Source organism: Lissotriton vulgaris, chromosome 10 (genome assembly GCF_964263255.1).
Source record: "Lissotriton vulgaris chromosome 10, aLisVul1.2, whole genome shotgun sequence".
Classification (NCBI taxonomy): domain Eukaryota; kingdom Metazoa; phylum Chordata; class Amphibia; order Caudata; family Salamandridae; genus Lissotriton; species Lissotriton vulgaris.
The window spans coordinates 227002021-227026339 of record NC_141698.1 but is presented as its reverse complement, the minus strand read 5'-3'; the positions used below and the strand labels follow the sequence as shown (position 1 = coordinate 227026339).

Here is a 24319-nt window from a genome sequence, read left to right as displayed (position 1 = left end):
AATTGTATCTACTTATCAGCAATGTATAGCTTCATGGGACCCATTATTGCTTTCACACCCATTTCTACCACTAACTGGAAGGAGGTTGAAAGCACAAAAAGTTGCAAAAATAGGCTATATCCCAGTAAAATGTCAAAACTGTGTAAAAAATGTTGGTTTTCTGACAAAAATCTGCTTGTCCCTGAAAGCTGGTGATTTCAGCACCACAAACCCTTTGTTGAGACCATTTGCAAGGAAAAAAACAGACGTTTCTTCTGAAACACTTTTTCCCCATTTTTCCAAAGAAACCCAAAATGTTTCTGTATTTTGGCTAATTTCTGGGTCCCCTCCAGGGGAATCTACAAACCCCGGGTACCTTTGAAATCCCCATGATGTTGGAAGAAAAGGACGCAAATTTGGCGTGGATACCTTGTGTGGACAAAAAAATACAGGGGTCTAAGCACGAACTACCCCACATTGCCCAAAAAAGGATTAGCATAGAGGGTGGGAAAAGGACTAGCAGCGAAAGGGTTAAGAATGGCATCACACAAACAAAACCTTAAATATTGAACAGAAAAGTGTTTTTTTCTAAGTTCTCTAACAGTAAAGCCTCCCAAGATCATCCAACACATATGAAGGACTTACCTCTCAGGTGAAGCACTTGTAGAGTTTTCTGTAAAACAAAAAGGGTGTGGGGTGAGAAGCAAAATATATTATGCTGAATACAATAAAACACCAAGACAGGTATCTACACCAATTCAAAACACTTGATAAAAGCAGTGAAGAACAACAGGAATAAAAAATAATTAAGTTGGGATTATAAATGTAACTGGCGTTCCTATTCAGACATTACAAAAATAACGTTAAGGAAGGAGGTAACAATGTAAAATCTTGGTGCTCTTCAAGGCAAGTATGAGCCTGGTGGCCACGTGCTGGGCAACCAGACGACAAACTAGTGGTAAATAATAAGTTATTTACCTTAGGTAACAATGTAAGAGACATACATTAGTTATAGATTCCTTACCTTAGAATTACCCCCAGGCATCAGACTGGATCAAGAGAAATGTTTTCTTAGCAGTATCCCTGTACGTCGTACGTGGTGTTGGTCGACTCCGCGTCCGTCGTTGTCACCGGGATGACATCACAGTGTCTACTTAGATGCAGCCCCTGTGCGCTGACGTCAGATCTGACATGACTTTACACAGCAGAAGCGCATAGCCATGAAAGACACTGACCACTGGTGCACAAAACTAGGGCCCTGAAAGGTAGTCCCTATTCCTAGAAGTCAGTTAGCAGAATGGGGAGGATGGGGGGGTGGTAAGGAATCTATAACTAATGTATGTCTCTTACAGACACATTGTTACCGAAGGTAAGTAACTTGTTCATCTTAAAGATACCATTAGTTATAGATTCCTTACCTTAGAACAGCAATACCAACCCCGGAGGTGGGTCTGCGATCCAAGTTCACACCAGGAGGTCCTAAAGAACAGAACAGCAGAAAAAGCAGTCTCTCCAGATTTGGCTGCCCAGACAGTAATGTTTAGTAAATGTGTGCAGGGATGCCCATGTGGCTGCCTGGCAGATGTGATTCAGCAAAACTCCATGTCCCAAAGCAGTAGTGGCTGCCGTCACCCTGGTAGAGTGTGCGCGCAGTCCGAATGGAAGTTCCTTTTTAGCCAAAGAATAACAGATCTTGATGCGTAGGACAACCCATCGAGAGATGGTATGCTTGTGCACTGCCTGACCCTTCTTGGCGCCACATAACCCACGAAGAGTTGATCGTCCCCCAAGAAATCATATAGTGTGGTCAAGGTAGAAGGACAGCACACATTTTGGGTCCAGACAATGGAATCTCTCCTCCTCTTTGGAAGAGTGTGCGGAGCGGAAAGAATGTGGGCCTGACCTATGTGGAAAGAGGTTACCAGTGTATGCAGAAAAGAGGGCCTAGTGCGAAGAATCACTTTGTCCGGATGAACAGCCAGAAAGGGAGGTTTGAAAGGTAAGGCCTGAAGCTCACTCACACTGCGAGCAGAGGTGATGAAAAGCAAAAAAGCAGTCTACAAAGTAAGGAGGTGAAGAAGACAATTATGTAGGGGCTCCAATGGAGCACACATAAGATAAGCTAGGACAAGATTCAAGTCCCACTGGGGCATCATGAAAAAAGAAGGAAGAAAGAGATGAGAAATGCCTTTCAGAATCTGTTAACAATCGGGGACTTGAAAAAAGAAGGCTGATCAGGAAGGCGAAGAAAGACCGAAATGGCCGAAAGATAGCCCTTAAGAGTTTCCAGAGCAGAGTCCTACTGGGCCAAAGAAAAAATGAAGAGGAGAACCTCAGAAAGAGGGACAGAAAGGGTATCCACAGCCTTTGCTGTGCATCACACCACAAATTTGTTCCATCTACAGGCTGTTTTAGTGAAGGGACGCCTGGCTGCCAAGATGACATTACAGACTGCGGGAGGAAGGTCGAAAGCTGTCAACTATCGCCACTCAATCTCCACGCAAGGAGGTGGAGGCTGCAGAGGTTCAAGTGGAGGACAGTCCCTGCTGCTGCGACAGTAGAACCTCCCGAAGAGGCAGTCTGATCGGCGGATAGATAGCCATGTGCAACAGCTCGTGATACAAGTCTCTTTGTGCCCTCACTGGAGCCACAAGAATGACTTGGGCCCGGTCGCGCTTGATCTTCTTCAGCACTATGGGCAGAAGTGGTACAGGTGGAAAGGCGTACTGGAGGCCACAACTCCACTCGCGATGAAAGGCTTCGCCGAGCAAGGGGCGTCTTGGAAATTCCAACACGCAAAACTGCTGACAGTGCACATTCTCTTCGGTGGAGAATACATCTAACCAAGGCTCTCCACACTGTTGAAAGAGACCTTGCACCACCTCACCTCTGAGTGAAGACGCCATAGTTATCCATCATGCACAGACGGCTGAGCTCGTCCACCCTGACGTTCAGAGAACCTGCCAGGTGTTGAATGACCAGGGACATGCCCCAATGTACCAGCCATGTCCAAAGGTGAAGAGCCTCTTGACAAAGGGTCCACGACCTCACCCGCCTCTGTTTGTTGCAATACCACATGGTGGTGGTGGTGTCCGTGAACACCTGCACGTCTCTTCCTTTGACAGACGGAAGAAATGCCATCAGTGCAAGACGGATCGCCTGGAGCTTCAGAAGGTTGATGTGGAGCCCGGATTTCACCAGAGGCCTCTGATCTCCGGCCCTCACATGTGCTACCCCCCCCCCCCGCCCCTCCACCCCACCCCCCCCCACTCCCCCCCCCCCCCCCCCCCCCATCCCAGGAGTGACACATCTGTCACCTCTGTGAACTCTGGCTGGGGAAGAGAGAGGGATTTGCTGTTGACCCAATCCTAGTTCGTGAGCCACCACTGCAATTGATGTGCAGTACCTTCCAAGATCTGGACGACATTAAGCGTCCTGCAAGTCCAATGCTACCATCCAGTCTACAGGGTGGAGGGCAGACAAGACCTGAGCTAAGGTTAACATCTTGAACTTCTCCTTCCGGAGGAAGCTTTTGACATCCCTGAGGTCTAGACTAGGACGCAGGCCTTTGTCCTTCTTGGGTACCAAGAAGTAGTGGAAGTAGCATGCACGACCTACTTCTGCCACAGGGACGCCTCCGATAGCTCTCTTGGCCTAGAGAGTGGTACCTTCCTGGCAGAGAAGGGCCAAATGATCCTCCAACATGCAGTGGAGTGTTGGTGGCATGGATGGAGGGGTAGTCTTGAAGGGGAGGGAGTAGCACCTTTGGACTATCTGCAAAACCCACTTGTCCGACGTGGTGTTGTGTCAGTGGGGGAGGTGATGGCAGATCCTGCCGCCCACTGGCAACTGGTCGCCCTGGAAGGCCGGACTAGGAAGGTTCAGAAGCTGTTGCAGGGGGGGTTTGATGGACTGGCTCGCCCGCTGGCCCCCAGATTCACGACGGTGGGTCCCACGTCCCTGACCACACAGAGGCCAGGTAGCTTGCGCAGTTCCATGGCTCTGGGCGGAACATGCTGGGGGACACCCCTTCTGTAGCCACGAACGGGGTAAAAGGCAGACTGCATGGGGCGAGAAGTGGCTGCGAGGCCCAAGGACCTGGCTGTGGTCCTAGAGTGCTTGAAGCGATTGAGCACGTTATCCGCCTCAATCGCTTGCCCGAGTGGAATGGGCACGTGGCCCCACAGGAGGCTCCTTTTTAGCCAAAGAATAACAAGCCTTGATGTACAAGACGACCCATCGGGAAATGGTCCGTTTGTGCACCTCCCGTCCCTTCTTAGCGCCCACGTAACCAACAAAGAGTTGGTCATCCACCTGCAACTGGCGTGTGCAATCCAGATAGTATGAGAGCGCACGTTTTGGGTCCAGACGGTGGAGCCTCTCTTCCTCTTTCGAGGGATGCGGAGGCGGAAAGAAGGTGGGCAAGGTGATAGACTGCCCGATGTGGAAGGCTGTGACTACCTTGGGAAGGAAAGAGGGTCGCGTCCGCACCACAACTTTGTCCGGATGGACAGAAAGGAAAGGAGGTTTAGAAGAAAGGGCCTGGAGCTCACTCACTCTATTGGCAGAGGTGATGGCAACCAGGAATGCAGTATTAATGGTAAGAAGACGAAGAGGACAGTTATGAAGTGGCTCGAAGGGAGCGCACATCAGGTAAGTCAGGACAAGGTTCAAGTCCCACTGAGGCATCACGAAAGGAACAGGAGTGAACATATGAGTGATGCCCTTCAAGAACGTATTTACAACTGGGGACTTGAACAAAGAGGGCTGATCAGGTAGCCTTAAGAAGGCGGAAATTGCAGAAAGGTAGCCCTTGATAGTGTCCAGAGCAGAGCCCTGCTGGGCAAGAGAAAGAAGAAAGAGGAGAACCGCAGAGAGTGGATCCACAGCCTTTGCTTTGCACCATGCCACAAATTTGTTCCACCTGCAGGCGTATACCGATTTCGTGGAGGGACCCCTGTCTGCCAGAATAACATCACAGACTTCAGGAGGCAAGTCAAATGGCCTCAACTGTCGCTGCTCAATCTACACGCATGGAGGTGGAGGCTGGACAAGTTCGGGTGGAGGACCGTCCCCTGCTGCTGCAACATAAGGTCCTCCTAAGAGGCAGACGAATCGGGGGATTGACTGACATGCTGAGTAGCTCAGGATACCAGTATCTTCGTGCCCAGTCCGGAGCCACAGGATGACTTGGGCCCGGTCGCACCTGATCTTCCTAAGCACGCTGGGCAGAAGTGGTATAGGCAGAAAGGCGTACAACAGACCGCAACTCCACTCCCGACGAAAAGCGTAGCCGAGCGAGTGCCGCCTTGGAAATTCCAACACGCAGAACTGATGACATTGCGCGTTCTCTTCTATGGCGAATAGATCTAAGCAAGGCTCTCCCCACTGCTGAAAGAGACTTTGCGCCACGTCCGAATTCAGATGCCATTCGTGATCCATCATGCACAGACGGCTGAGTTCGCCCGCCATGGCGTTAAGGGAACCTGCCAAGTGTTGAACCACAAGGGTCACGCCCTTTTGTTCCAGCCACTGCCAGAGGCGCAGAGCCTCCTGGCATAGGGTCCACGACCCCACCCCGCCCTGTTTGTTGGAGTACCAGATGGCGGTGGTGTTGTCCGTGAACACCTTCACTACACTCCCCCGGACAGAGGGGAGGAATGCCTTCAGTGCAAGCCGGATCGCCCTCAGCTCCAGAAGATTGATATGGAGCCGGGACTCCGCCGGAGACCAGAGTCCTCTGATCTCCGCCTCTCCCATGTGGCCCCCCCAGCCCTGGAGGGACGCGTCCGTCACAACTACGTGCTCCAGTTGGGGTAGGGAGAGGGATCTGCCGCTGACCCAATCGCCGTCCCTGAGCCACCACTGCAACTGTCTTGCCGTGCCCTCCGAGATCAAGACATGGTTAGACAAGTTGCCCTGATGCTGGGCCCACTGAAACTTCAGGTCCCACTGCAGAGCCCGCATCCGCCACCGGGAGTGATGCACCAGAAGGATGCAGGAGGCCATCAGCCCCAGAAGCCGCAGCGTCAACCTGACCGAGACTAGGGATAATGGCTAAAAGATCAGAATCAGAGCCTGAATATCCCGAACCCGCTGTTCGGGAGGATAAACCCAAAACTGCGCCGAGTCTAGAACCGCTCCGATGAAGAGGAGCTTCTGAGAGGGCAACAGATGTAACTTCGGCACATTAATGGAGAACCACAGCAGGTGCAGGAGGTCGGCCGAAGTCTGGAGGTTGCTGACGACTGTCTGGGTGAGCCCACCTTCAACAACCAGTCGTATAGGTAGGGGAAGACTAAAACCCCTAACCTGCGCAGATGAGCTGCGACCACCGCCATCACTTTCATGAACAGGACGGGGATGTGAAAATAAGCGTCCTGCAAGTCCAACGCTACCATCCAGTCTCCCGGTTCCAGGGCAGCTAAGACCTGAGCGAGAGTCAGCATCTTGAACTTCTCCTTTCGGAGGAAGCCGTTGACGTTCCTCAGGTCCAAGATAGGGCGTAGGCCCCCTTTGCCGTTCTTGGGAACCAGAAAGTAGTGGGGGTAACAACCACACCCTACTTCTAGCCCAGGAACGCGCTCGATGGCCCCCTTGGCCAAGAGGGCTGCGACTTGCTCTTGCAGAAGTTTCAAGTGATCCCCTGACACGCGGTGGTTCTGCGGTGGCATGGCTGGAGGGGGCGCCTCGAAGGGGAGGAAGTAGCCCCTTCGGACGATTTGCAGCACCCATCCGTCCGATGTGATGGACCGCCAGTGGAGGAAGTGATGGCGAACCCTGCCCCCCACTGGTGTCAAATGGGCCTGAAAGCTCAGACTAGGAAGGCTTTGAGGCGGATGCTGCGGGGGTGGATGTGGACTGGCCGCGCTGTTGTCCCCTGTTACCGTCGCGACCGTAACAACGACCGCCGCCGAGCTGAATGGTAGTCCGATGCCTGTGAGTGGCAGGTCGTGTGGGGGCTCCCCATCCATGGCCACGAAAGGAACGCTGGGCAGAAGACAGCTGGCGCAAGGCCGACAGGCCCAAGGACTTGGCTGTAGCCCTGGAGTCCTTATAGCCTTCCAGCGCACTATCTACCTTGCCACCGAAGAGGTGGCTGCCATCGAATGGCATGTACATAAGGGTGTTCTGGACATCGGCAGAGAAGTTTGCGGACTTCAGCCAGGCGTGGCGGCGAACCGCCACAGACGTGGAAATTGCTCTCCCAGGGCGAGTTCGTGGTATCCAGTCCACATCTTATCGAATACAGCGCTGCGTCTCGTCCCTCCGCGAGGGCTTGAGCGAGCTTCACTCAGGCTCCCTCCGAGCACTCAGGCAGCACGGCCGCAACCGTATCCCACAGGGAGTGGGTGTAACGGCCCAAGAGGCACGCTGTGTTGACCGACCGCAACCCCAAACTAAGGGAGTAGAACATCTTCTTACCATTGCTCATACCTCTTGGATTCCCTATCTGGAGGTGCGGTCGGGAATGCAGATTGGGAAGTGGAGGCCTGGATAACCAGGCTCTCGGGGTGGGGTGGGTGGACAAGAAACTAGGGTCGCCCGGAGCAGGGCGGTGGCGCCTAGCGACGTTCCTATCTACAGGCGGAGCTGTAGTGGGCCTGGACCAAGTGCCCAACAGGACGTCCGTGAGAGCCTCATTAAACGGCAGTAGAGGCTCTGGGGAGCTTACCTGCGGTTTAAGGACCTCTGTGAGGATGTTAGACCTCACCGTTGCGACGGGGAGCTCAAGAGCCAAGGCCTTGGCCGCCCTCATCAGCACCACACTATAAGTAGCCCCCTGCTCCGTAGGCACGGTAGGAGGGGAGACAAAACTAGTGTCTGGGGAGGTATCCAGGCCACTGGCCTCCCCTAGTTCCTGTGTTCCGTCCTGAAATGACTGGCACTCACGCCTCCCTCATCGTCCATCTCTTGGTATTCAGGAGTAAAGGATGGACCCAGATCTTCGAAGAAGTCCTCTTCGGCCGGCGCCAAATGCGGTGTCGAGCGACGCCGCTCCGGCGTTGGATCCGGACCGAGGGTCGGACCAGGGATGGCGTCGTACCAGGACGGCGCCGGGGGTGACACCCTAGTGGTCGACACCGGCTGGGTCGTAAGGTCGACCAGCGGCGACCCGGATCCAGAACCGGATCCGGTGGGGCCTTGCGGCGTCGGTGTGAGAAGTTGGCCCGATATGCAACGTTCGCTATTCTAGCGACCGCTATGTATCGTTCCAACGACCCTTATGGTGTTTGGTTGTAAGTCAACCTATAGACCAGCTATCCTAGTAGCGTGGATACGAGCAGTCTAAGGCTAAAGACTCGAGAGGGCGTGTTAAGCCAGCTGTTTACCACACATGTACCCCTTGAACACCCAGTGAAAGGACACCACACAAGTGTTATGAAAATAAACAGTATATTTATTAAGAATCACAACAGCCCTGTACTCTTTATGAGGACAGGGTACTTAGCACAAACCAAATCTCTTTAGCAAATACTTTAAGTGCACAGTTAAAACAAGTGTCCGAGGACACGGAAAGGTTAAGGCAAGTCGGAAGCGAGGGACTCGGGACCCTAGAGTAAGGAGGCTATGCAGGCACTGAAATGCCGAGTTACCTAGCCACGAGGGCTGCGGCTGCACAAGTCTTACAGGCGTCGGGGTCTTCGCTGACGAGCCAGGAGCCGGAAGAAAAGGAGTTGCTGGCCGGCGACCAGTGCTGAATAGTTCGCAGAGATCCAAGCCTGGATCGAAGATTGAAGAAACCTGAAAGCAGAGGGGACCAAGTTCGTACTACTAGCCAGTAGTCAGAGGGTACCAGGAAGGCACCGGTTGGCCGTCACCTCGACCAGGTGAGTGGGCGACGCTAGGCTCTGCAGTCTCACGGACCAGGAGGCGTTGTCGGCGACCACGGTGGAGGTGCGAGCTGTCCCACGACGGATGTCGCTGTCGGCGTCTTGAGTGGACCAGGAGGGTCCGGGGTGCTTCTCGAAAAGGTGGAAGCAAGGGCCAGTCTGGAGCAACCAGACCGGCAGTGATGATTCTCGGATGTCGTCACAGAAGGGCACAAGCCAGCGGCTAGTGACCAGGCGACGTGCTGAGCTGCGAGCAGAAGGGCCCCACGCAGATCGTGGAGATGCTGGGGGACTGCACTTCGGAGCTGGAGCGGCTCAGGGTCGGGGCTTCTCGGACCCCAGAGCACTCACCAGAGAGTTACCTCGATGGTCGTGCTGGGTTTAAGAGCGTGCAGGTTCTGATGATGGCCGGTCCCTCGAGGTCTCGTCGCACCCACAGATCACAGCTGAGCTGATGACGTGGGTAGAGGTCAGAGGTGCCAGGGAAGCCGGTTCTCGTCGAGCTGGGCCGTCGGATTCCTTGAGGAAGGACTTACAGCAAACCGCAGAGTTCTTAGATGGTGCCCGCTGATGCAGGGTGACTACTCCTTAGCCACAAGGGAGAAATCTTGAGAAGAGTCTTGAAGTCCTTTCGTAGAAAGTATTCTTGATTCAAAGATGATCTAATCTGGAAGGGTCCCCGCTCCGGCCTTTATCCTAAAGAAAGGGGTGGGTACATGACTAGGTCCTGCCCTAAGGGTGGGACCAGGAAGGGGGGTAGTTACACCCCTCTCCCCTGCCGGACTTTCCCCAGGCCAGGGCTGTCGCCCCTGGAACTGGTTCTAACCGGCAGATGCGTAGTGAGCACCGGGGTGCCACTCCGCAGTCACCTTCTCGCAAAAGCCCTACCTACCCAGAATACACAAACCCTGTCTGGGACGGTGCGAACACCGCCCTCGACAGGAAACCCTTTGTCCAAGTGCTCCTCGCTGGAAGGACTCCCAGCAGCAGGAGGTCAGACTCGTGTCTGTGGTGGCAGCGTCCATTTTGTGGAGCTGAGGCTTTCGTTAACTTTAACCGGGGTTCACAGTTACGTACATGTCGTGTCCCTCTAGAAGGGCGGAATGCTAACCTCGTCGCCAGAGTTGGTGAGAGGGCAGCATCCCGATTCGTATGACACCTTACTCGACATGTCTTGATAACGCGACACCGAAGTTACCGATGTGGTACGCGTTATCATGGAACAGCCATTGGGTCTTGTCTCCGCAAGCTGCAACCGGCTCGGCTCGTGCCCGAACACAGTTCACATGAGCCCATGCACTCTGCCTTCAGGGTTGTCAAGGCCTGCCATAGGAGTGACTGATAGGAACTCGGGTGTCCATTGTATGGTTAGATATAGAGCTACTATATCTAAAGCAAAGGGTGATTACACGACTTCGCCCCAGCTGTCATGCAGCCAGTTGTGTCAAATTTAGGAGGCCAGCCAGGGGTGGCATAATACATGCTGCAGCCCCTGGCGGCCCTGGGTACACCTATGCCCTGAGTTACAGGGTCTGATAAGGTGGCCCAGTACCAATTGGAAATGTACCTAAGGTACATGGAATCCATTTTAAAGAGAGAGCAGTAGGCCTGGGGTCCTGATTGGCAGGGTCCCAGGTCGACTATGTCCAAAACCAGCTAAAACACAGGGCAAAAAGTTGGGGGCAACCATAGTCAGGAGGTACCTTCCTACAGTCGGGACCAAAGTCGCCGACGGCGCCGAGGCCGAAGCACCCGGCCCGCTTGGGCTCCCAGTTGGGGCCGCATGGCCTGAAGGCGCCGCGGAACCAGACGGAGAAGTGAGTGACCTCATGGCCATGAGGAAGGCGTCGATCTCCTCTGGTGTCCTCGTTATCGTGGTCGGTTCCCAGGCAATGTAGGCAGCGGCGATGAGGGTCGGTAACCGATATCAGTCGGTTGCAGTCGGCACAGGACTTGAACCCGGGCATCCCTACCGGCACCGATGGAGTTGTAGACTGGAAACGGATCCAAAAAGGATCAAAAAAGCTTAGTCAAAAAGTGACTAAAGGGTATTACTTTCTCCGGACCTGCGCTTGCTGGCGCGGAAAAAAGAAGAACTGACATCAGCGCGCGAGGGCGGCGTTTAAGTATTTATTTATTTATTGGCATTTGTAAAGCGCAACATATACCCTGGGGTGTCTTGGCGCTGAATAATTTGCCGGCTGGTTGAAACTGCCTTGCTCTGATGATTATTCTATACCTGGAGTCATTTAGTAATTTATTTATTAAACAGCCAAGTTTTTAATTTTTTGCGAAATTGGAGTAGCGTGGGACATGCCCTAATGTCCTGGGGTAAAGTATTCCAAAGTTTGGAAGCCGCCACTACAAACCGTCGGTCTCCCCACATCACAGTTTTGGTTCGAGGTACCATAAGTTGGTTACTGTTGGTAGAGCGCAGTTGGCGTGTGGGTTGGTACGGTCGTAGGTGGTCTTTAAGGAACTGTGGACCCTGTTTGTTTAGGACTTTGTACACAATGCACTGGGATTTGAATCTGGCTCTATTCTGAATCGTCAACCAGTGTAGTTTGGGAATGGCATTGGATAGAGGAGCAAATTTTGGAATTCCCAGAATGAGACGTGCTGCTGCGTTCTGTATAGTCTGCAGTTTTTTTAGGACTCTTACTTGGGCGTTGATAAAGAGCCCATTGCAATAGTCTAAGGATGTCAGGACTAATGAGCTCACCAGAGTTTTAATGGCGGTGGTAGGAAGATAAGGACTTATCTTTCGGATCATGCGCAGTTTATGGTGGGCAGCTGAGGCCACTTTGCTGGCATGGTCCATAAAATTAAGATGATTGTCAAAAATTATTCCTAAGTTCCTTACTTTGGTCACTGGATTAGGGGGGGCACCAAAGGTTTGGGGCCACCACGAGGTAGGCCATTCTGGTGAGAGTTGCCCAAAAATCATAACTTCGGTTTTTTCCGAGTTTAGTTTTAGGCAATTTGCTGCCATCCATTCCCCTAGTTCTGTCAGTCCTCTCTGGAATGTTTTAGCTACTTCCTCGCCATCACCCCTTATAGCCAGCACTAATTGTGTGTCGTCCGCGTAGGAGGTTAGGCTCATCCCATGTGCCTTGATGACATTGGCCAGGTCCGACACATATATGTTAAAGAGTGTCGGACTCAGGGATGAGCCTTGAGGTACCCCACACGGTTGTGACAATTTGGCAGATTGATAGGGGCCCAAAGAGACAGCCTGCGTTCTCTCCGAGAGAAAGGAGGCGAGGAGAGCTCTTGCCGTGGAGGAGATGCCTATTTTTCCGACACGGCCGACCAGAGTACCATGGTCGACCGTGTCGAAAGCTGCTGAGAGATCCAGCAGTACCAACACCGCTGTTCCGCCTTGGTCTCTTATTGTTCGTATGTCTTCGGTTGCTTTGATAAGGGCAGTTTCAGTCCCATGGTATTTCCTAAATCCATACTGAGTATCATCTAGCTTCTTGTGGGTTTCTATATACTCAGTTAATTGTTGGTTCATGGCCTTTTCCACCACTTTGGCCATGAACGGAAGGCTGGCAATGGGTCGGTAATTTTTTAGTTCTGACTTATCAGTTCCTGGTTTTTTCAGCAGAGGTTTGAGCAGTGTGGTTTTTAGACTAAGGGGGTATGTCCCAGAAAGCAGGATGGAATTACAAACTTGTGTCAAGACTGGTATAATCGACTCCATCACCGGTGAGAGAGCCGATAGTGGGCAAGGATCTAGCTTGGATCCTGCTTTGATTGTCGATACAATTTGTAATACTTGATCTTCTGTCAGTGGTTGAAACTCTGTAAAGGATGGAGTCCCTGTTGGTGTTAAGTCTTCCTGACTAATATCGATTTCGTTCGAATGCGTGATTTTTGCCAGAAATGGTTGATAAATATCATCCACCTTCTTAAAAAAGAAGTCGGCTATGGCGTCACACATGTCTTGGGTTTGGGGTGGGGTCAGGTCTGGAATATTACCCGAGAGCACTTTAGTTATATCATACAATTTTTTGCTCGAGTTCTTCGCCTGCTCAATTTGAAGCATATAGTACTCTTTTTTAGCCTTTGTAATCATGGCTTTGTATATTGTCAGAGCCTCCTTATATTTAGTTTTGCTTGTAGGATCATAAGACTTTCTCCATTGTCTTTCCCAATATCTGTTCTGTAATTTTTGTGTTTTTAGTTCGTCCGAGTACCATGGTGCGGTAGGGGTAGTCCTATTTGTGGATATTTTCTTAGTGGGGGCTAATGAGTTCATGGCATGTCCCAACCAGTCATTGAGTTGTTGTATAGCCAGGTTGGGATTAGCGGAGATTGATGGGCAAGAATCATCCAGATAGGTTTTTAGATCCTGCTGATTAACATTGTGCCAAGCTTTAAAGGTTGTAGGCTGGCGAGGGGGAATGTCTGGGATTGATTTTTTGTCCATAGCCAATGTGCAAAAAACTGCATAGTGGTCTGTCCAAGGTAGTGGGCGGATGTCATTTACTTGGAGCCCTTGGGCACTTGAGAAGATGGCGTCCAAAATATGTCCCGCTTGGTGAGTGGGGGAGGTAACCAGTTGATGTAATCCCAAGACTTCCATATCTGCAATGAGAGCTTGAGTGTCTTTGTTGTTGTTATCGTCTAGGTGAAAATTCAGATCACCTAATACTGTGATCGATTCTTCTAATGCTAGAGATTCCAACTGTGTACTAATACTTGTTAAAAAGTCAGCTTTGACTCCTGGGGGCCTGTATATGAGAAGCCCTTTAAAGTTAAATTGTTGGCTAAGTTTAATGGAAAACATCATGGCCTCACACGAGGTGTCTTGTATTTGAGTCACTGTTACCTCCATGTTTTCTCTAGCTATAATGGCGATCCCTCCGCCTCTCTGTCTAGGTTTATCATTCTGTCGTGATCTATCTTGTCTATGTGCTTTATAGCCTATAGGTGTAGCAGAGACCATATCCGGGCCAGATGATTCGTCTGTCCATGTCTCCGTGATGAAGAGTATATCTAGCTTAGAGTCTGTTATTAAGTCAGCGATGTCTTGGCTATGTTTGCATAGGGACCGTGCATTAATGAGGGCTAAGGATGCTTTATTAGATGTTGCTATTCATTTTAAGGGATTCTTTACCCCTTGCGGCAGGGTTGTAAAAAGGCAGTGAGGACAACACAGTTGGATTTCTGTCTGCATTTTGCCAAGATTAAATGTGGCGCACTCATGGTTCCTTAGTGTTCTAAGGTTAAGGAGAACATCCTTGGGGTAGACCAAGCTTGCACCTGTCAGAGTCGGGCCAGGGGTCGTGGCCCTTGGCCCGGGGCGGACGGGCGCAGACGGGCTTGCCTTAGGCGCGCCTTCGGCGCGCCGTCGGCGCGCCCGCTGCGCCCGCATCCACCGCCATCACCTTTGTGAACACCCGTGGGGCGCTGGTAAGGCCGAAGGGAAGCACGATAAACTGAAAGTGCTCCAGGCCTACCGTGAACCGCAGGTAACGCCGGTGGGCCGGCAGGACGGGAATGTGAAAATAGGCGTCCTGCAAGTCCAACGCTACCATCCAGTCTTGTGGGTCTAGAGCAGCCAAGACCTGAGCTAACGTCAACATCTTGAACTTCTCCTTCCGGAGGAAGCCGTTGACGTTCCTTAGATCCAAGATAGGACGTAGGCCCCCCTTGTCCTTCTTGGGCACCAGAAAGTAGTGGGAATAACAACCACGCCCTACTTCTGGCCCAGGAACGCGCTCGATGGCCCCCTTGGCCAAGAGGGCCGTAACTTCCTCCTGCAGAAGTGTCAAGTGGTCCCCCGACACACGGTGGTTCTGCGGTGGCATGGCTGGAGGAGAGGTCTCGAAGGGGAGGGAGTAGCCCCTTCGGACAATTTGCAGCACCCACCTGTCCGAAGTGATCGTGCGCCAGTGAGCGTGGTGATGGCGAACCCTGCCACCCACTGGCGTCACATGGGGCCGAAAGCACGGACTAGGAGGATTTTGGGGTAGATGCTGCGGGGGAGGGTGTGGTCTGACCCCGCCGTTGTCCCCGACCGCCACCACGGCGGTTTCCACGGCCGCCACCGCGTTGAAAGGATTGTTGCGGCGCGTGGCAGGCAGCACGTGTGGGGGCGCCCCTTCCTTGGCCACGAAAGGGACGAAACGAACCCGGTTGCTGACGCTGGGTCGAGAGACCCAAGGACTTGGCTGTGACCCTGGAGTCCTTGAAGCGTTCCAGCGCGTGGTCCGCCTTGTCACCGAACAGGTGACAGCCATCGAACGGCATGTCCATCAGTGTATTCTGGACATCTGCCGAAAAATTGGCGGATCTCAGCCAGGCGTGGCGACGAATCGCCACCGTCGTTGACATAGCTCTGCCCAGCGAGTCGGTCGTATCAAGACCACACCGTATCGAATATTTCGCTGCATCTCGGCCCTCAGCCACAGCCTGACCGAGTTTTGCCCGCACCTCCATGGGGCATTCTGGCAGCAGTTCCGCGACCGTATCCCACACAGAGTGGGTGTAGCGGCCCAAGAGGCAGGCGGTGTTGCAAGACCGCAGGCCCAAACTAATGGACGAGAAGACCTTCTTGCCAAATTGGTCATACCTCTTGGATTCCCGGTCGGGCGGGGCCGACGGGAATGCGGACTGGGAGGTCGAGGCCTGGATCACCAGACTCTCAGGAGTGGGGTGGGTAGACAGGAACTTGGGGTCGTCCGGACAAGGACGGTGGCGCCTGGCCACGTTCCGATCAACAGGCGCACCTGAAGCGGGCCTGGACCACGTGCCAAACAGAACGTCCGACAAGGCTTCATTAAACGGCAGCAGTGGCTCCTGTGGACATGACTGCGGTTTGAAGACCTCGGTGAGGATGTTAGGCCTCACGGCCGCGACGGGGAGCTCAAGGTGTAAGGCCTTGGCAGCCCTCATCAGCACCACAGAATATGCAGCTCCCTCCACCGATGCCACGGAAGGAGGAGAGATCAAACCAGGGTTAGGAGAGTCGTCCAGACCACTGGCATCCCCCAAGTCACCTGTCCAGTCCGGGTCATACTGGCACTCGCGTGACAGAGGGTCCTCGGACCCCTCCCAACCTTCACCGAACTCTTCATCTTCTCCGTATTCGGAGTCAACGATGTAGACCGGCTCCTCGGGGTTCATGGGCCCCATCGGCGCCGGGACCGGCGTCGAGCGACGCCCGTCCGGCTCCGCGTCCGGCGTCGGGGAAGGTAAGGGGACGGCGCCGCCCGGAGCCGGCGTCGGAACCCCGCTGCCGGCCGGAGCCGGCACCGGAGAACCGGCGCCGCGCGGGGACGGCGTCGGGGGTAACCCCGATGGTAACGGCGCCGGCGAGGCCGGAAGGCCAGCCGGCGTCGATCCCGAAGGCCCTTGCGGCGCCGAGGCAGGGACACCCGAACCGCCAGGGCCCCCAGACGGTAGCACTGGGCCCGAAGGCACCGTAGGCCCCGTCGGAGAACCGAGCGCCCTCATGGCCATGAGGAACGCCTCGATCTCCTCAGGCATCGCGCCGTGCCCAGGGACCGGAGGGTATGAGGCAGGCCGCGCCGGCGACTCTCGCGGAGCCGCTGGGTTGGGGTCACCCGAGCCCCCGGCCGCATCGCGCGAGCGTCGGGGGTACGATGACGACGCCCCGACTTCTTGTGCTTCTTACCTGATGAGCCCGACGAGTGGTGTCGACTTCCGGAACGCTCGGCGCGGCTCCGCGACCGCTCCCTCGAACGCTCTCTCGACCTCCGGCCGGACCGGGACCGCTCCCGGTCCCGACGTGGGGCCGACACCCGGAGCTCCAGTAGCTTGCGGGACCGCTCCCGCCTAGCCTTGTTGGTGAGGGCCCGGCAGTCGACGCAGGAGTCCACGTCGTGGTCGGGGCCCAGACACCGGAGACAGAGGCGGTGATGATCCGTGACCGACATCGTGCGCTCACAGTCATCACAGTGCTTGAACCCGGGCATCCTAACAGGCACAATAGTGATAATAACAATTAGAAAACTTGGTCAAAGACCGGAGTACTGCTCTTCAGATCTGCGTCCACTGGCGCGGAAAAAAGAAGAACTGACGTCAGCGCGCGGAGGCGGCGTCTATATACTCCAGCGACGTCATCACGGCGCACGACGCCGACGACGGACGCGGAGCCGCAGGGGACGCCTGCAGACGACGCCTACCGACGCGCAGGGGTACTGCTACGCAAAAGTTTCCGGATCCAGACTGATGCCTGGGGATATTCTAAGGTAAGGAATCTAACACTAACGTGTTTCTTTCAGATTGTCCTTTTTAGTCACTGATATGCTTTGACATCCATGGATTGGGTCTTTTGTTGTAGGGCTCACAAAGGTGACCCAATACCCAATATGGTATGTACATAAAGTACATGGTATCAATTTAGAAAGAGAACAGCTAGGCTGTGGTCCCGATTAGCAGGGCCACAGCCAGTCTAGAGTCGAAAAACCGGAAAATCACAGGAAAAAGTTGGGGTGACCATAGGAAGCAAACCCTACTCTCCTACAGCTTGGACCACCAAGCTCTCAAGGGTAGGGTGATGGGAGAGGAAAAGTGGGTTGCCCGGGGTGGGCAATCATCCAGTCCACCGGAGCCCCTGCAGGCTGAAGCACCTCAGTCAGGAGATTGGTCCTGTCAGCCATTGCAGGAATTTCAAGGCCTCAGCTGGCTTATGCAACACCACAGAGTAGGAAGCTCCCTTCTCCATAGACAAAGTGTGGAGGGGGGCGGGGGGGGGGGGGGGGGGGTTGAGCATACCAAGGTCTGGGGAAGTATCCAGACTACTGGCATCGCCCAACTATTCTCACCAGTTCGGCTCTTCAAGTTAGTCTGCTAGAGGGTCAATAGATCCCTCCCAGTCCTCCTCACCCTCCTCTGCCACTCAGGGCGGTAGGGAACACCGGGAATGAATAGTGGTACAAAAGTACCCCACAGCGTCGAGGGACGACGGTCTGGCTCCGTGTCCACGTCGGGGGTGAGGGTGGAGTTGACGCCGGTTTGGGATACAACGGGCATCGCCACTGGAATTGGCGCGAGGGAAGGTGCCGTGAGGTTGACCAGCACGGATTCGGACCCAGGCCTGGATCCTTGGGGACCCTGCAACGCCGGGGCTGGAGCCGCCAGCATCAAAGGCCTAGGGCCCCCAATCAAGTCTGTGGGGTCTGAATGTGCGCCTGCGGAGTCGGGCTGCCCAAAGAAGCTGTGCTGTGCAGCGCTTCGTATAATTGACAAAGCTGGGCAGGGGACGCTCCGGCTCAGGAAGGGAAGCGGAAAGCGATGACGCTCCAGGTTCCGCGTTACATCGGCTAATGGACAGGGAGAGGGCAAAGAGCGACGATGCTTCTTCGCCCTCTTTTTGTGCTTTGACTTACCGTAGGAGTGACAAGACTTCGAAGAAAATGGTGATGTCTCCGCAACCGGTCCCACAACCTTCCTCTCAACGGAAAGCTTGAGCGGCGCACAGCGGACTGCCGGGCCTCCAAAAGCTTTCTGGACTGCTCCTGCAAAGACTTTGGGTTCATGGCCGGCAGTCAGAGCAAGACTGCAGATCGTGGCTGCGCTCCACGCACCATAGGCACACGGGGTGCAGATCGGTGATCTACATCAGCTTGTGACAGGAGTGACAGGACTTGAAGCCGGTCTGACGATGGGACATCCTTCGTGCTACCAGGAGTTCGAAGACTCAAAAACGAGGTCGACAAAAGTTTAAAAAGATTAATTCAAAAAGTGACTCGGGGCACGCTCTCTCCGGATCGGCGCTGGCTGGCGCGGAAAAATAAAGAACTGACTTCAGCGTGTCTAAGTAGACACCGCAACGTTACCCCCGCCAACCACGATGCCAATAACAGATGCGGAATCAACCGACACGCAGGGGTACTGCTAAGAAAAAACTCTTCCGGATCCAATCTGGTGGTAATTCTGAGGTAAGAAATGTGAGAAGTTAGCCTGGTATATGATGTCCAATAGTTCTAGTGGGCACCTTGCACCAGTCTAAATGACCCTTATTGATGGTGGTTGTAAAGTCAACCTTATAGAAAGCTATCCTAGTGGTAGCATGGACCAGCAGTCAATAGGCTAAGACTTCAGAGAGCATGTGAAGCAAGCTGATTTACCAATTATAATCCCTTGAGTACCAAATGAAAGGACACCACACAAGGTATATATCAAATATATATGTCTTTATTCTAAACACAACCCCTCTGCACTCTTTATGAGGTCAGAGGTAAAAGCACAATACAAGTTACTTAATTAGCATACAATAAGTTGCACAAATACAGTTATGCCCTAGGGGCCTCACAAACCATATACTAAAATAGTGGTATAAGAACCACGACCGGAATAGAAAGTAGGCCTAGGGAATCGCTTGGGGTACTCTGAACAACCAAAGGTTAGGAAGTAGGAGGCCCACGGGAGACGCGTGCAGTGTCTAAACACAGTCACGAGTTACCATTGATTTTCTATGGGAAACGTAAAAGTTACAAAGTTACTGTTAAGGGTACTTACGGATGGACTACGACAAAACCCCTTTAGACTAGGACACTTCGAGAGTCAAGACCCACGGGAGCACTGGAGTACTTGTGTTACCTCACCCAGGGAAGCCGGGTGCATAGGTGCAAAGAAGTGCTGCAGGCGACCAGAGGAAAAGTGTCCGGGTGGATCCAAGGGTGGATCGAGGATCTGAAGAACCTGAAATCAGAAGGGACAGAGTATGGATCACTAGCCAGTGACCAGGAAGAAACCGGGCCTTGTCGCGATGATCTCAGGTGAAGAGGTGAAGCTGGTCTCTGCAGCAACGAGGACCAGGAGTTGTCGACAACGATCAGGAGCTGGATTTGAGCTGTCCCACAAAGGATCTAGTTGACTGAGGTGTCGTTATCCGGATTGGTCCCAACAAGCCATGGCAAATGCAATCCACGCAGGAGATGAAGATTGGCTTCGGTGCAGACCAGCAAGGTCTGTGGCGCTTCTCCTTTGCAGGGAAGCTGGGGCAAGCCTGCAGCAACCAGGCAAGATGCTTGAGGTAACTCGAAGTTGTGCATTGGGGTACGAGAAGCCCCAGATCCGAGCACCATTTGCACCAAAGCTCAGCCCTCCAAACTCCACAAGTGCCGAGTGGGACCTGTTCTTGCATTTCAGCATGACAAGTCTTCCCGGTTCCTAGTCCGTTGGCTAGTGAGCCCCCTGAAGACTTTTCTTTGAACTTAAACTGCTTTCCTGGTTGCTCCAGGCTTGCTCCAGCTTCCCTGCAAAGGAGAAGCGCCACAGACTTTGCTGGTCTGCACCGAAGCAATCTTCATCTCCTGCGTGGATTGCGTTTGCCAAGGCTTGTTCGGGCCAATCCGGATACCGACACCGCAGTCAACTAGATCCTTCGTGGGACAGCTCGAATCCAGCTCCTGGTCGTCGTCGACACCTCCTGGCCCACGTGGCTGCAGAGACAAGCTTCACCTATTCACCTGAGATCAACGCGACATCGCCTGGTTCCTTTCTGGTTCCTTCCTGGTCACTGGCTAGTGACCCAGACTCTGTCCCTTCTGCTTTTAGGTTTTTCAGATCCTCGATTCACCCTTGGATCCACCCGGACACTTTTCATCTGGTCGCCTGCAGCACTTCTTTGCAGATCTCCATTGAAATAGACGACGAAACCTGACCTAAAAAGACACCAATGCACCTGGCTTCTGTGGGTGAGGTAACACTGGTCCACTGGTAGCACCGAGGTGCTTTGCCCTCCAAGGGTCCTAGTCTAAAAGGGTTCCATTGTAGTTAACTTAGAAGTGTCCTTAATCTTTAAAATTGTAACTTGTACTTTTCCTATAGAAAGTCAATGGTAACTCGCGGCTGCGTTTAGACACTGCACGCGTCTCCCGTGGGCCTCCTACTTCCTAACCTTTGGTTGTTTAGAGTAGCCCCAGCGATTCCCCAGGCCTGCTTTCTAACTCAGACGTGGTACTTATACCACTATTTTAGTATATGGTTCGTGAGGCCCCTAGGGCAGAAAGTATATTTGTGCAACTTATCGTATGCTAATGAAGTAACTTGTATTGTACTTTTGCCTCTGACCTCATAAAGAGTCCAGAGGAATTGTGGTTAGAATAAATACATATATATTTGATATATACCTTGTGTGGTGTCCTTTCATTTGGTATCAAGGGATTATAATTGGTAAAACAAACTTGCTTCACATGCTCTCTGAAGTCTTAGCCTATTGACTGATGGTCCATGCTACCACTAAGATAGCTTTCTATAAGTTTGACTTTACAACCACCATCAATAAGGGTCGATAAGACTGGTGCAAGGTGCCCACTAGAACTAGTGGACATCATATGCCAGGCTAACTTCCTACAGTATGATTGATAAAAAAAACAAAGAACCCTTTTTAGATCCAGACAAAAGAGTTGCTCCTCCTCCTTAGAAGGGTGAGGAAGAGTGAGGAATGTTGCAATGGTGATAATTTGCCCAATGTGAAAAAGAGTCACTATCTTAATAAAAAAGGAGGCACAAGTTCCAAGAACCAACTTGTCCACAGAGATGGTAGTGTACGGAGGTTTAACAGAGAGAGCCTGAAGCTCACTCACTCTCCAGGCTGATGTTATGGCCACCAAGAACACAATCTTAATGATGAGCAACATGAGTGGACAGCTATGCAAGTGTTCGAAGAGCCCACATAAGGAAGATCTAATCAAACTCAAGTCGCTCTGCACAGAACGAAAGGAAAGAAGGGAAACTAATGTTGAAGCCCTCTAAGGAAATGCATCACAACTAATCATTTAAACAACAAAGGCTGGACCGGCAACAGCTGAAACACTGGACAGATAACCATTAACTGCTCCCAAAGCAAGGTTTTACTGGGCTAAAGACAATGCAAAAAAAACCCAAAGCCTCTGATAGCCTAGCATGGAGCCGGTCGACCTGTTTGGTTGCGCGCCAGCCAACAAACTTGTTATAATGACAGTGTTATATAGCTTTGTAGACGGACACCTGACTGCAAAACCTCCCAAATATCGCCGCTCAATATCCAAGTACGGAGGTAGATCATGTACGGGCTCTGAAGCAGAACCCTGCCTTGCTACTGCGACAGCAAGCCTGCTCGAAGTGTGGAAACCGCAGATAAATGCCGTTAGCGTAAGCTGAGGCCATTTTTCTTGTGGCATCCATTTTGTTAGCCATGTGATTCTGCCGTCTTCACTCTTGCTTGCCTTTTTATTCTGCTTGAGTCATCAACTGTAGTTAACTCCTTCAGTACTGAGCTAGAGCAATATATTCGCTCAGAAAGGCCTGTAGCTGCTAGAATGCACCTGTTTTAGAATGTAACTGTCAGGCTATTTCAACTGATGTAGGCAGTTCTGTTTCCCCTTCTACTCTGCTGACAAAGTGGTTTCTACCTGACCATGTTGGTCGATAGCTATTCCTGTATCTGCTTCTACCTTCTTTTGAGTATCCATGCTGACTGTGCAACAAACTGGGTATATAAGACCCTTGGTTTCTGTATTCCATGTACTACCTCATACAGTGCCCGAGGGTGTTGTACTAATGTAGTCCCACTCATGAGTGATTAATAAACTTGGTATTTGATATTAGAGCTTCAGTGCCATTCTTTATTTTGTTGGTTCAAGGACCAGTGGACAGATAAGGGTGAACCACTGCACCGGTGGGCCCCTAAAAAGGCTAATTTACACAGAAGGACAAATGCACATGTTCAGGATCCCAAATTCTCACTGCCCAGTAAACTGGCATCCGAATGACTTGGGACCAGTCTGTCTTGAGTTTCTTCAAAACTCAGGGTAGGAGGGGTATTGGTTGAAAGGCGTACAGGAGACCTGTGGTCCACTCTATGTGGAATACGCTCCCGGACTAGAGTGTCAGGGCACACGGAGCGTGAGCGCACTGACTGCGGAAGCGGAGACGAACGGGACCAGAAACTACATTTTCCGTCATCCGCCACACTGTCTGAAGTACACGAAGTTGCACGTTGTAAGACGTTCCGTCAGCAGAACCGGAAAACTGGAGATGGCACCTTCAAGAAGACGCCAATTATTCTGTGGATACCAGAGTACCAGGAAGCATGGTCGGATAAGGGTGAGATCTCGCACCAACATTTGTTCTTGGGCTTTGCTGTGATTGCTATGGAGGCTTTCCGGAGCACATTTCCACTGTTTCTCCCATTGGAGAGACACGTCACTTTCTGGTGGTCTCATGCGTTAGGTAACACTGCTTACGTAAAATACGAGTTGGGCATCATTTACACTCTCGCTTTGAAGCAAAAGCGGGAGCGCATGATTCATTTACGAGATTCCTGCATTGAGTGCAAGGTCTGAAATTCCTCCTAAACTCTGGTATAAGCTGAGGGCTTCTCACTGATGGGTGTTTGACTTCTTCGTGGTTAACGGAGGAGAATTGTTGGATACCTATTGGAATCGTTGAGAGACAAGCCAGAAACTCTATACTTATTATTTGCTTGCCGGAGACATTGGCTTATTCTGTTGTGCTTTTATTCCTTAGGGGAGATCTGATGAGGGGGTCCAGCAATGAACAGACATAAGTCTGGTGGGGTCAAGCACGTTCTATGAAAAGGTAAGAACATTTCATTCAGCAACGTTTGATTAGAATAGAGGGTGTATATCTCCATGCTCCATGGGACATGTTACTAACCATACTTGTTTCTTCAATAGAACATGAATGTGCTGTTAGCTTGTACTCACCCTCACATCTCGCCCGGCAGAAGGCCATCCTTGGTTTCTTTTCAGGTAGAATGAGTTCCCATTGCGTAAGGCCTTTAGTAGCTAACAGTTAAAGCATTGACCGTTATAGTAAAACTGTTTTTCTCTCTTTATCTGTTCTCAGGTCTCCCTCACCGCTGTTCCTACCCTTGCCTTCCCTCGCTTGACCATCCCACTAGTCCGAGAGGGTTAATTCTATCCCGAGTTGGGGCTGTCGAGAGGTGGACCCTTTTAAGCTTCAATCCAATCCGGAGGATAACATGGTGACCGTGACAGAATAATCGGCCCACGTTTACTTATCCTCCTGGTTGGGTGGAACTTAAGATGGCGACGCTTGAGGATGTGAAAAAACAAAAGTGTCAGAGGGTCTAGTTAATCCTATGTGTGGGTCATTAAACTAATAGAACCGGTTCTATTAGTTTAATGACCCACACATAGGATTAACTAGACCCTCTGACACTTTTGTTTTTTCACATGTAGCTAGGGATTGTGTCTTGGTCTCTAAAATACCTTAGGCCCTCCTCCTACCTTTCTGTGTTTATTGACGCTTGAGGATGTCCTAGCTGCACTAGTATTGGTGCAGTCAGAGCTGGCGACTTCACGTAATGAGACAGCCGCTTTACAAACGATGGAAGAGCGCATGCAGAGGAAACCTTTTGATGCAAGTAGCTCTTACCTTCCTCAGGCTAGTACAGTAGAAGTACCCTCACAGATCCTGTTGGCCCCTCCAGAGAGGTATTATGAGGATATGCATAAAGTGCAGGTGTTCCTAACCCAGGTAATGTTTCATTTCCA

General features: G+C 52.1%; 1 protein-coding gene across 3 annotated transcripts in view; it reads right to left on the bottom strand.

Annotated features, from left to right (window-relative positions):
* The window catches only part of GTF3C1 (general transcription factor IIIC subunit 1), a 2762707-nt gene that overhangs the window by 71126 nt on the left and 2667262 nt on the right, over positions 1-24319 (bottom strand). For all 3 annotated transcript variants that reach the window (XM_086940909.1, XM_086940911.1, XM_086940910.1), the window contains one exon: positions 625-652. In XM_086940909.1, coding sequence (XP_086797035.1) covers positions 625-652 — 28 coding nt within the window. The remainder of the gene's footprint in view (positions 1-624; positions 653-24319) is intronic.